The 14,057-nt window shown below is 35.8% G+C and overlaps 1 protein-coding gene across 2 annotated transcripts in view; it reads right to left on the reverse strand.

Annotated features, from left to right (window-relative positions):
* Positions 1-862: 862 nt before the first annotated feature.
* Positions 863-14,057, reverse strand: part of Ankmy2 (ankyrin repeat and MYND domain containing 2) — a 36,190-nt gene continuing 22,995 nt past the window's right edge. For both annotated transcript variants that reach the window (XM_046463624.2, XM_046463625.2), the window contains exons 6-10: positions 11,731-11,945; positions 10,848-10,983; positions 5,506-5,634; positions 3,458-3,587; positions 863-2,043 (exon numbers count right to left, since the gene is read on the reverse strand). In XM_046463624.2, the coding sequence (XP_046319580.1) occupies positions 1,859-2,043; positions 3,458-3,587; positions 5,506-5,634; positions 10,848-10,983; positions 11,731-11,945 (795 nt within the window). In that variant the 3' untranslated portion in view covers positions 863-1,858. The remainder of the gene's footprint in view (positions 2,044-3,457; positions 3,588-5,505; positions 5,635-10,847; positions 10,984-11,730; positions 11,946-14,057) is intronic.

The following is a 14,057-nucleotide window of genomic DNA, read 5'->3' on the forward strand; positions in this document are numbered from 1 at the left end:
TGGGAAGACACACACACACACTAAATTGTTCTAAGAATTTGGCTCAGGCCCTGTGGGGTCTGGGAGGTCCAGAGTTGTAAGACAGGCTGGCAGGCTGGAAATTCAGGTTTGACTGGAAGATACAATCTTTAGTTTGAAATCTACAGGGCTGGCTAGCAGACTGGCAGGCTCTTGGAATTTTTTAGCCTGTAGCTGTTGGAGTTTCCATGTTGCAGGCTTCTTCAGCTCCAAGTGTGGGATATATAAGGCAAAAAGAACATGTGGAGACTCACCAATTAGTGTAATTGTCCAAATCCCAGGGTCCTTAGCCAGTCTACTAGAGTCCAAACTGGCAGAGTGGGGAGAGGGAAAGGAGGAGAACGATAGCAACATAAACATGCAAAACCATTAAAATTTAACCAGAAACTCATGTTTGTGGGAGAGCAAGGTCTAGGAAGACACTTTCACTACTGAAAAATAAATGTTTATCACTGTATAGATGAGGTACTCTGATTTTTATTTTGTCAAGGGAGGCTTATGATAATTGACAATTCAGACGAAATCACCCACTGCATTCCTACTCTAAATCCCTAAGTGTTGGATTTACTTGCATGAAGTCATCCTGGAGCAGTGTGGCACAGGGTGTGTGAGAAAACGCATGTGCTCAGGCTAGGAGAAAGAGATTGAGTATAAAGAAGTGAGAGTCAACAAGATGGAAGAGTTTGATATGCAAAGAAGAGAGAATTATAGTCACTTGGACCTTGACTGCACATATTAAAAATAACTTTTACTTTGTTCTCCAATATTGGCCATATTTCCTACAATTTGTCATGCTCTCTAGTATTTGCCACCTCATGACAACAATAAATTATGAAACAAGATGTGCTGTTTACATTAGTAAGCACGATTTATTTTAAATTCAACACAAGAAACTTTGAAACACAGAATCATCTTCAGACCTCATACCCAAGCTATGTTTAAATACCACATATGCTGAATATGGGGGCCAGCACATCTTCTAAATGACAGTTATAAATCAGTTTCGAGCAGGGAGTCCCATGAAAAGCTTGCAGGAAGATAAAAGTTAGCCTCTCGGGTAGTGTATGGCACATGAGTGAATTTTACAAGAATTGTGTATACAGTGTATTTAGCCAATATTGAGTCAAGAATTTCAGGAAGTATCTTTTAATGCACATGCTGGGACAGCCCTGGCTCTGCCTTGGTACCTTCTGAAAGATCTGACATTTCTGAAGGTAAAAATACTACAGAGAAAACATTGCTACAAGAACTGCATAAAGTTCAGACTTGCTCAGGATAATTTCTACATACAACTACACTTAGCTGAACTATGGCAAATATCTCTTAACATACAGCTTTTCTTCAGTTCCTTACATTTCAATGTGTAGAACTTCATTATAATAAATGCTATTTAGAGGTATTTTACTCACATATATGATTTTTTCCCTAACTACACATCTCTGTGGCTATAAAATTTTTCTTTCCTGAAAATCTCTTCTCTTGCATATCTATTCTTCTTGTCCCTTTGTTCCCTAGAGTCTATATTTCTTCTTTAAGGGGATTTATATTCCTTTGAGAACAATTGCTGGGGAGCCAGCCTCAGAAAGGGGACAGAATGTTTTTCCTGTATTGAAAGGGAAAAAAAAATACATTATATCTACCTGTTAAATTATGGAACTAGAGATCAATGGGGAATTGGGGCATGGTAGACAGAGCTTTGCTTGAAAGCCTCTATTCTATGAAATGTGCAATCCTGCCGTGGTGCCTTGCAGGTGTCATGAAGCAATGAGGGTACATTCACACGAGTTTTCCAGCTATCGGCTAAGGTGAGGCCCCTCCGTGATGGCACCTGCTATGGCTTTTACTCCTCAGACACCTGAGGACCTGAAGAGGCGTCCTGTATACCTTCCAACCCAGACTCACTTCCAAGAGATTCTTTCTTCCCTTCCATGGAATCATTAGAATTGGAGTCCTCTTGGGAGATGCCCATTTCAGCCTCTGGTTGCTCTTCATTAACACAATTAGAATTGACATCGAGTTTGCCATCTGATAAAAAGATAAAAAAAAAAAAAAATTGTTCCTACATGTGCCAGACAGTCTATTAATACTTTATGTGTACTCACTTAATTTCTCATAACTACAAGAGATAGATTATTATCTCTATTATAATTATCATCATTGCTTTACAAATAAAGAGAAGACATAGGTTTGGTTACTTGTTCCAAGCTTCATAGTAAAATAGCAGAATAATCACAGAACTCAGACTCTTGGCTCCAAAGCCAATCCTCCAACCCAGGATTGCAGTTTGGGATTTAACCCAATCAGCATTTGAATACAGCTTTCCTTTTAATTGGCTTGATGTCTTTGGGTAGGTAATCACCTCTATTCCTTGTTTTCTTATCTATAAAACAGTGTTTGTAATAAAGCCTAACCTGCATTTATAAAGAAAAAAATATCTAACATTTAGAATAGTGTCTGGCACATGGCTGGGAATTCTCATTCTACTGACACGTCTATCCTCTCATGATGTTAGAACATAAAGAGGTACTATTCTCTGTCCTCAGCATAGGATAAAAAAGGTTTGGTCCAGAGAACAAGAGAGGACAAGGTAGTCAGGAGGCCTGACTATTCTCTTAATGATAAATTGTTTAATTTTATACAAACCATTCAATCAAACTAAGAGTGTTTTTAAATCAAGTGATAAAGAGGACACTGTCCCATCACTAGTGGAGATAGAAATACCTAGGATCAGTCATTTAAACAATTTTTTCAAACTACATACTACATAAGTTCCCCAAGAACACAGAATAGCTTCTCTGGGGTGGGCTATAGGGACGTGGGTTGTTCCTCTCTTGCATATGAGAATCATTGCTGAAACAATTCAGTTACTGAAGAAAATGTAAACTTACCAGTGAAGGAGAAAGAAAGAATGTGAAACTCACTACTCTGACATTTGAAGAAATTTAGTCTGTACATTAGATCTGCAATTTAATCTGTAATTTACAAATATACTCTGTAATTTCATCTGTAATACTGAAATTTAATTAAATTTAAAGGCTTCCAATTTCAAAATCCTCTGGTACCCATTAGGGAAAATTTAAGTATTTCTGTATTCGAAAAATCCTTCATGAGCAGGACATAAGTGATTATCCATTAAGAGTCCCACCATTTTCAGGGCAGGCTCCTGAGCTTACATAAAGAATGTGGAATAAATCACATTCCCTTAGTATCCTATGTTCCTTTGTTTCCCAGTGACATTTCTTCTGACTATATTCTATGCGTTATTCCAAAGACTAGAAGGGGACACATTTAAGTTTAAGTGTGGTCCTTATGTTGGTCACTCTTGAGCTTCCTTGGTCCCCAGATATGATTCAGTTCCCATGTTCTCAGTGTAAACATCAACTATCTTTCATTTTCCCCACTGAGAAGCAGAATGAGATCAGTGGTTACATATACATACTGTTCTCCTCTTGGCTCTTTTCTTTGGCAGCCTCCAACTGTTGCTTCTCATAAATGTCCTTCAGATTCTTACATATTTTCTTATGCGTAAACCAGTGTGTCTTTTGGCAAGTTTGATCACAATATATCACCTGAAAGCAATTGTAGGTTTATTTTCATTTTAAGAGTTAGGATTGCATGATTTCCCAACTATAGCCTTAAACCAAGAACTATTCTGTAAAAACGTTTTAGTTTTCCATATTGTGTACTGTATGGCTATGTATTGATTTAGGTTTGCAATTTTTAGCTTACACTTTAAAACAGTAATGATATATAACCAACAGTCTACAAAAGACTGACAAATGACTTATTAAGATCCTTCTATATAACACAATTGGAAGAATAAATGACAAGATGAAGTTGTCATCGTAGAGGAAGCCAAGCCTGAGAAAGAGCAGGGTGGGGTAGAATGGAAGGAGACAGATGCCTAACAATACAGTTGGTAACAGCTACGCGACACAGGAGCAAAGGAGGCAGAGAGGAAGCAGTGACTCACTCTAACTGGGGGAGTCAGGGAAGGCAGAGAATAGGAACGAAGTGTACCAAGTGAGGGGAGTATCTCGAACAAAAATACAGGGAAAAGGAAGGGAATGACATATATAAAGATAAGCAAGAATACTTTATAAATGAGCTTATATTTTTCCAAGTGAGAATGGAAATGAACTTATACACACTTATTAGATGCCAAGCCCTGTGGTAGGCCGTTATGCATGCATGCATGGTATTATGGACAGCATTACTGGGTTCAATTCTTTACTCATTGCTGCATTCATTCACTTTAGATAGGATTTCAAAGTTCTATGCACATAAAAGGAGAGAGGTCTGACTTTTAGATTTGGCCACCTGACTTGTTTTGGCCCACAGAAGGAGACAGCACGGCGATTACAAGGCCCGGCCTCAGAAGCCCCTGTGTGTCTCTAGTTGCCCAACTGAACTTTTCCATTAGCATGAGAACAAGCTCAGCTGCCCAACTGTCCCAACTGAGGCCAGCCAATGACAAACAGAAAAGAAGTGACTGTTGCTATAAGCACTGTTTTTAGATTGTTTTCACATGCAGCAATAATTAGCCAACACAGATAGTTGAATTTTCACATCTTTAGCCCCAATTCACACATAAGCAAACTGAGGTTCAGAGAAATAAGTAATTAAAGGAGATAAAGCTGGAGAAGTAGACTGTGGCAGATTATGATGGGGTTTGTATAATACATTGAAGAATCTCGCCTTAAAATCAATAGGAAATTATTACCTATGGGATTAAGTGAATGCACGGACACAAGTATGTGAGTTATATGGGGTCTAAGAAGATGAACACAATCACATATGCCATTTACAAAGGTAATTCTGGCAGAAGTGGGCAGTGTATTCCCTAAGAATTAAAGTTTGGGGACAGTCAGAAGAAGCTGTAGATTGTTTTGTTTTCGCGTGTTAAGGACTGAACGCAGGGATGCTCTACCACTGAAAATACATCCCCAGCTACCCCCCAACCCCCACCCCATTTTTCTTCCTGGACAGGGACTCCCTAAGTAGCTATGGCTGGCCTGAAATTTGGGATCCTCCTACTTCAACCTGCTAAGTAACTGGGATAGAAGTGGTAGTTTTAAAAAGAGTTGGTGAAAAGATGGTAGTTAAAGTCAACATCAAAAGAGTTAAGAGTATGTATTTATGAACTGTCCTAATCTAAGCTTCCATATCTGCTCCAACCTCAATCTCCTGCTCTCTACCTATTTCTTATTTTCTTATATTCACCCAGTAATATCCTTTCTTTCTGTGGAGTAGAAAAGAAACTAAGGCGGACTGGTAGTCTGGCAGAAGATAAAACACAGAACTACATTTATTCTATAATTCTCTTTCAAAACTAGTCTTTAAAATATTAGATGCAATACTTTCATGTATTACAACTTATTAAAGACTAACACCAGCTGTTATGTTTACAGACTACTAAAACCCAATTGCTAGCTTGGATGCAATATTAATCAGACATCAATGAATTTAAAAGAACTCCATTCTCACCATTTTGCACACTGAACATCTCTTGCTTGCTCCCTTTTCTCCACAGGTGGTGCAAAATTCAACGTCCACAAAACCCACCTGACCAGTGATGGCTTGGGTAAGAACAGAGAATGCAGTGGGATCAGAACCCTAGAGTGGGTATAAAGAGGAGGGGGGAAAAAAGAAAAACTCTGCAATCACCACAAAAGAATACTATGATGCCGCCCCATGAACAATGTTATCTAGAAACACATACTCAAGAAAGAAATCATTTACATTGACTTTTTGACAAAATGACAAATATTTTTTGAGAACACTTTTTTTCTATACAAAGCATATAAGAAGTCTCAGATCCCAAAAATTATAAAGAAAAAAAAATGACCTATTTTTGAATACAAGTGTTTTTCAATTAACATTATTCAGTAAGCCCATAGTGATTTCAGATAAAGGACAATGAACTCAAGAGTAGAATTTTTGAAAACTGACATCAAGACAATATTCATATAATTGTGGGACAGTTATAGGGCACATCATGAATGTTTAATCATCTTAATTCTTAAGTTTGATGCAACTTAAGCATTTAAATTAAGTACTAAGAAAAATCAACAGTGTGAAATTATTATTGCAGGATTATTAAAATTAGAATGGGTTATTAAAGAGGATATATAAAAATTTTTATGAAGAAAATTATGAGGGGAAATATTTAGCTACCTGAGGTGATGCTTTTAAAACCTATCTAGAATAAGCAAAAATAATCAAGGAGCATCTATTTTTCTTACCTATTCCTAATAGCTCTGTGTTCTGGATTACTTATTCGGAACCAATATTTGCCACTGTTCATAATTTTCATTTTCATTTGAGTCTTTACTTCTTCCTAAGAATGTTTTTACATTATTTTACCAATTGTACATAATGGATCTTTAGAAAATAAAACCTGGAAGCAAGTTCTATACTGTTCTATATAGTTAAGATAGTTAAAAGATTCAAGAAGTGCTTTTAAAGTAGAATTCTTTTTAAAACTCTCATGCTCCTCAATAATCTCTAGGGTATATAAAGAACTCAAAAAGCTAAACACCAAAAAAACAACCCAATCAATAAACAGGCCAAGGACCTGAAGAGACACTTCTCAGAAGAGGACATACAAACAATCAACAAATATATGAAAAAATGCTCATCATCATTAGCAATTTGAGAAACGCAAATCAAATCTACTCTAAAATTTCAGCTCACTCCAGTCAGAATGGCAGTTATTATTAAGACTAACAACAAAAAGTATTGGCAAGGATGTGGGGGAAAAGGTACACTCAGACATTGCTGGTGGGACTGCAAATTGGTGCAGCCAATATGGAAAGCAGTATGGAGATTTCTTGGAAAATTGGGGATGGAACCAGCATTTGACCCAGCTATCCCTCTCCTTGGTCTATACCTGAAGGACTTAAAAACAGCATAATACAGGGACACAGCCACATCAATGTTTATGGCAGCACAATTCACAATAGCTAAACTGTGGAAACCAATCTAGATGCCCTTCAGTAGTTGAATGGATAAAAAAAAATGTGGCATATATACACAATGAAATATTACTCAGCAATAAAAGAGAATAAAATCATGGTATTTGCAAGTAAATGGATGGAGTTGGAGAAGATAATGCTAAGTGAAGTAAGCCAATCTCAAAAAACAAAATACCAAATATTTTCTTTGCTATAAAGAGGCTGATTCATAGTAGGGTAGGGAAGGGGAACATGGGAGGAATAGATAAACTCTAGATAGGGCAGAGGTGTGGGAGGGGAAGGGAGGCGGCATGGGGTTAGAAATCATGGTAGAATGTGATGGACATCATTATCCAAAGTACATGTATGAAGACACGAATTGGTGTGAATATACTTTGCATACAACCAGAGATATGAAAAATTGTGCTCTATGTGTGTACTATGAATTGCACTGCATTCTGCTGTCATATATAAATTAATTTTAAAAAACTCTCATGCTCCTGAACACAAATAATAATGACAATAATATTAACTTTTCATGTTAAGATGTTAAGAATTCTCTTTTGCATTAAATATGAGGTACTAATAAGAAAAAATTAGGTGAAATGAACCCTTGGATATCAGATACTTTTCTAAATAATTCCACCAGAAATGAAGGTGACAATTGTGCTGAAATGCTGACATGCATCAGAGAACTTATTAAAAATTCAGAACCATCCCCTTGGCCCATATCTAAATTAGAATTTCTTAGGGTGGAGTCAAGATACCTGCATTATTATCAACATCTGAGGTAATTTTAAGGCATATTAAAAGTTTGAGAATCACTAGTACTTAGCACTGGATATACATAAATCTACATAATTCTTTTGCCTCCAAAGTACTATATCAGATTAGATAGCAATCCCACCCACAAATCAAAAGAGAACATGATATGTCCAATGGACATCAAAACAATTACATTTTCATATCCAAATAGTTCTTTACAGAACTACCCAAAAATATTCAAAATACCCCTCCAAATAGGACTTTTGTGGGAGTCATCAACACACTAATATCCGCATGGATAAAACTGAAGGTAAAACCAAAGGATATTTTCCTAGGAGTATGGCTGTTCATGTGAACTACTACTTCCAAAGAAAAATTAATGATGGAACAGATGAGTAACCACAGAGAATCTTTCTTGTCACTGATGTGTGACAAGAACTTTCCTGTTAAACAAAATCTTGTTATCTACTTGGTTAAATAAGAATTTGTTTAGGTGCCAGAGCTTCTTTTATGAAAAGATACTCAGCCTGGAAATAAACAGGAAGCTTTATTCAATGTATGCTATAAAATCAGAGAAAGAAGCTAGGCTCTTAAAAGTTAAAATACCCATTAGCAATGGATATAGCAAAACATGTGTAACAGCATAATCTGCTGCAATGCTGGAGTAATATTTCTTAAATTTGGCCATGTGCCACACTTCCTACTGAGCTTTGTGACAGGCAGAAGCCAGAGTCCCAGGAATTAAAACCAGGCAGAAGGGCTGGGATTGTGGCTCAGCGTAGAGTGCTCACCCATCATGTGTGAGGCCCTGGGTTCAATCCTCAGCACCACATAAAAATAAAATAAAAATACTGTGTCCAACTGCAACTAAAAAATAAATATTAAAAAAAAAAACAACCAGGCAGAAGGAATCAAAACCTGCACAAGTGGACCCAGGCATGAATAGTCAGAAAGCAACAGGTGATCCTCAGGGCAGCAGCCCTGGGAACCTTGTGTTACAGGAAAAGGTCAGCATTATCTCAGAGGCTTAAGAACTTGTGGTACAACCAAAACTATTAGGCAGTAAACAGTAGCTATCTGGGACACTCAACTACAAGCATTCAAAATAAAGTATTCCAGAGAGTGGATTATATAACTCTTAAAGGACAAAATTTTAAAAAAGAAACATCTTTCTAAATCGTATTAAGTACTACCTTAACTTTATTATGAACCTTTTCTTGATGACTTAGATTGTTATGGTAAATATGAATCATTCTACTCTGTAAACTTTAATCATATTATTCTATCATGTGGGGCTAAGATGTATCGCTGTACCCTACACTGACCTGCTTTGACTTTTTAAGTCCTCTGGGCTGCTGTTTAAGCTTTTCTGTTTTCTCCCATGAAGGTGGAAAGCCAGCCAGCACTTGTTAGTGTTGCAACCCCCCCACAGCAGCCTATACTAGTTCCTTTTCTGATGTCAGTTTCTCCAGCTTTCTCACTAACACAAGCATAATTTTGTTTAAAGCAGCAGGAGTAAGACAAAACACTCATTTCCCCAAATTCCTGTGCAGCTGAGAATGGTCATATGACACAGAGGGTGTTTCGGAGAGCTTACATGTTTTAGATATAGGCCCCTTTGGACTTCCTGCCTGCCTGGGATGGGAATGTGAGCCTGCAGGAAGTGTCAAAAGCATCATGAATGTGTAGACATCAGCATGAGTATGAGGACCTACACAGCTAAGGAAAACTGGGGTGCAAACTGTTTTTGAGCCATGCACCGGACGTGGTCTGCCTACCTGAGCATTTGAGTATATGTGAATATATAAACCCTTATCTATTTAAGGCATTTGGTTTGAATTTGATATGTGCAGACAAAACATATTTATAATTAATAAGTTAACCTCACAATTTGCTCACTTTTATCTTCAAAGACTTTTATCTTCAAACACTAAATAGCCAACTATATTAAAATGGAAGAGTAAAGAATTTCTGTGTGCTCCAAATCATGAACAACCTCAAGAATGGGATCCTAATTAGAATAAGTTATACTCCATGTATGTATAATGTGTCAAAATATTCTCTACTATCATGTATATGTAAAAAAGAACAAGTTAAAAAAAAGAATCTGTGTGAACAGATGTGGAATTCTCATGAATAAATTAATGCATGGACTCTATGAAATCTTCTTGCCCATTTCATGATTCATAGTAGGTGAATTCTTAATGTACAAAGGAGCCCCTGGAACTCACTTCTAGCCTCGATCTCAATTTTCTGCACTGAAAATGATATAACAGCCTAGAGAATGAAGCCAAATTGCCAGGAGAGAACATGTAAGGAATGGGACTGACTGGTTTTAGGATCAGTTTCTTGACTTCTTGACACTTAAGAAGGATTTGATTGAAATATATGAAGCATGAATGGGATGGATAAACTGAACAGAAATCTACTCAAAATAAGGAAGACAGAGAATGTCTTAAGACATACAACTTAAATATATGGCAAAAGGACAACCAGTAATTTTAAAAAATAGACAAAAAAGTTAACAAAATCTACTTCCTATATGTGGGAAATAGTCACAGGTTTTTTTCTATTGGTTTTGTTTTTTTAAGTATGGAAAGTTCCTAATCAGAGTTACTAAGGTGGAAAATAAGAAGCTGGGATATAATTGAGATTAAGAACTACAATGAACCTTCTCGTGGCTTATTCAGCTACACACCCACAGTCTAGATACCATCACCCCTTATCATCTGCACATGATGCAAGACCTCGTACCAGTAATTCTTAATAGCTACAAGTGTATATGTGTTCATCTGTATTAAACAGTAGATATATACCCATCTGCACAGGTTTCACAGATGTATTTAAAACCTAAGTGTCTATTATAACCATCTACTTCCTACATAAGGAAACACTGATAATTAAACTGAGTGCTATAAAAATGTAAGAAGACCACAAGAGGAGAAAAGAACAAACAGGAACATGTTTAGCAGGCAAACCTATCCCCACTTTTGTTCCTAAAAACTTTATGAAAATAAAAATAAATACTAAAAGAAAATTCATCTTTAACAATACAATGCATAGTAACTAGGTCTTACTGATTGCAAACTTGGTTAAGAGGAGCCTTACAATTTCAACAGGAGCAATGCTTCGCACCAGCTGCTGGAGGAGTGTAGCTTCACAGTATGGGAATTTTCTGATGCTTTCTCTAATGATTTTTTCCTGATACACTGGAAAGCCATCAGAAGCTCGGCCTTTTAACAAGCTGAAAGATATTTTTTAAGGACATATTGAAGTTCAATCACTAAGCATTTCCTTCTAGCTGAACCCAACAGCTTTTAGTAGTTTCTTCTTTGTTATGTAAGATTTTCATCATCTCTTTAAATCATGAAGATGACTCAATTCAACCTGCAATTCAGGCCTTTACAGGTTTCCAGGTTCTGAGATGCACAGGCAAAGGTGACCCACCAGAAAAAGCTAAACACTGTTATCAGATAAGCTGGTTACTTATTACCATGTCAGTTATTTGTAGGAAGAATGAAAACTCTCATTGAGTCACACTCTTCTGACTTGGTTCCCTTTTCTCATTAACGTTGCAAGAAAAGTTTATCTCTGGTGGTCAGAGAACAAGAACAACACTCAGCTCTCCCAGATATAACAACAGAAATACCCTAAATGCCATTTTGAGTCCTCAGTACAACCTCCAGCACCAACACCATTAAACCTCACACTTGCACTTAGGCATTTTTTAGCTGCCTGATCTTATACATACTATTCAACCTCAGATTCCTCATGTGTAAACCAAGGATAACAAAAAAAAAAATCACTGCAAAGCCTACAAAACTAATCTTAGTATAATATGGTCCCCTTATTTCTTGCAGACTAAATGTGATCCCAACAATAGAAAATGCTGTTAAAATACTTAATTTTGAAACTTATAACTAGTTTTTATATATTAAAGTATTATCCTACTTGTCTGTATTTTATACAAGACATGGTAAAAAAACAGTACCTTTTGATCAGTGTGTCCAATTTATTCTCTCCATCTTTTAAGAAGTTAATGCATTTCTGAAAGATACAGCTGATATAATGCATTTTCATTGCTAATACTTCATTCATGTCTCTTTGTTTCATACATTTCTCACAAATCAAATCCATCACTTTATAGCACTTATTCAGGGCTGCTTCTTCTGCCAGCAGAGGATTCTCATTTACAAGCATCACGATCTAAAAGAAATTCCAGAGAACTTAGAAATTCCATGAGATATTTTCAATTTACAAATTGGGTAGTTAGTTGACTGCAAGAGATTACCAAATAAAGTCTTTCTTAGGATCATATAGTCAGTGTACTAGTTCAAATTAGAATGCAAATTGCCACCAAAGTAATAAAACTAATACGCAAGAACCCTAACACCATTGTATCTCTTAATATCAAAGTAAAATATGATCTGCCATCTCTCTGAACCAAGGTATTAGTACATCATTTCAGGTACATAGTTTTACTGCCTCTAGAGTAATCATGGCACATTGTACAATCTTTTGTATAAAATCAAATCACTGAGCAATTACTTTTCTTAGTTAACATTACTGAACTCTATAATTTCATGATTATAAGTATAATTCTCATTAATTCTTATTAATTATAAGAAAATGAGATTTTTACAATAAAAAGTCTAAAAATGAAATTGTTTTTCTTTCCAATTAACTATATTTCTCTGAAGAAATTTTTCTAAAGATGCTTCAAATTATCTACACTAATGAGAATAGGTCAAGGAAGAAACTATAAATAATTTTAAAAGTGGAAAGTCAAGTTGGGCATGATGGCACATGCCTGTAACCCCAGCAGCTCGGGAGGCTGAGGCAGGAGAATTGCGAGTTCAAAGCCAGCCTCAGCAATGGGGCAAGGTGCTAAGCAACTCAGTGAAACCCTGTCTCTAAACAAAAAACAAAAACAAAAACAAAAAACAAAACAAAATAAAATGGGGCTGGGGATGTGGCTCAGTGGTCGAGTGCCTCAGAGTTCAATCCCTGCTACAAAAAAAAAAAAAAAAAAAAAAGTGGAAAGTCAAAAATTATCAAATTTTACACATTATAAGTCCCACATTTCTACATTTACCTTTTTATTTTCTTTTAACTACCCCATTTCTTATGAATGGACAGATTAAGCTTGAATTTAGTGTAATGAGGAGTATGTTTCTTACTAGCTTTGTTACAGGGTAGATTACTTGAATTTGGGTCTGTATGAGACCCTGCATGAGGACCTATAGTGAACATGTATATAACATCGCCACAAGGGTATGCAGTCAGTACTTACTAATTTACATGTTCCAGCTAAATACTTATCCTAGTGATTGTAAATGTCAGGGAACAAGAGTTAGCAGATTTAGTAAGTTACATTCCTCTCTTCAGGAATGAAAAAAGATCAGTTGTTAGTTTAAGTAAAACCTACACCTAGCCTCCTAACACAGATTATATGGACATGAGAAACTGAAACAGAATTTTCACTTATTCTTGATACTACTAGATTTATATATAACCTGGTATTTTTCTTAAAATCCAACACTTAATAACAATAAATTATTAGACTTAAGTATGTATAATCAGAATACTTAGTGGTCAATTTATTGATTATTCCCCCTACCAAATATATATCAAAATTAATTTGTGAAGAAGACTCATTAATTAGCTTATTTACATCTCTACTTACTGCAATCATTTAAAATGTTTGCTCAATATTTTTATATATAGAATTTATAATCAAAGTACAAGCTCTTAACTTACAAGTGGGAATTCTTTTTAAAAAAATCTCAAAGAGAACCCAGATTAATGATTTTTTTTGTCTCGAGACACTTATTTTATAGAGCAAATATTTATAAAGAAATACGATAGCCGACATTTCTTTTTTTTATTTACCTTTCATTTTCTTTTGAGTCCCACATTTCTTATGTATACACAGATTAAGATTAAATTTAGTGTAATGAACCATTACCATGCATTTACTGAAACATTTACATAGCTGTACACAAAGGAATATTTGTGCTAGTTTCCTTCCTTTTCATCTCTGCAGCATTTTTTAAAAAAATATTTATTCTTAAGTTTTTTTAGGTGGACAAATATCTATATTTTACATTTATGTGGTGCTGAGGATCGAACTCAGTGCCTCATGCATGCTGGGTGAGCGCTGTACCACTGAGCCATAACTCCAGTCCCTCTGCAGCATTTTGAAGTATTTTGAAATGAATCCTTATTATAAATTACCAAGAGAAAAACAATATGCCTTTCAGCATTAAATATGCCTTTCAGCATTAAAAACTATTTGAATCTTAACTCTCAAAAGGG

This window comes from Marmota monax, unplaced genomic scaffold (genome assembly GCF_021218885.2).
Source record: "Marmota monax isolate L192 unplaced genomic scaffold, Marmota_monax_Labrador192_F-V1.1 WCK01_AAM20220418_F8-fsc00057, whole genome shotgun sequence".
Taxonomy (NCBI): Eukaryota; Metazoa; Chordata; class Mammalia; order Rodentia; family Sciuridae; genus Marmota; species Marmota monax.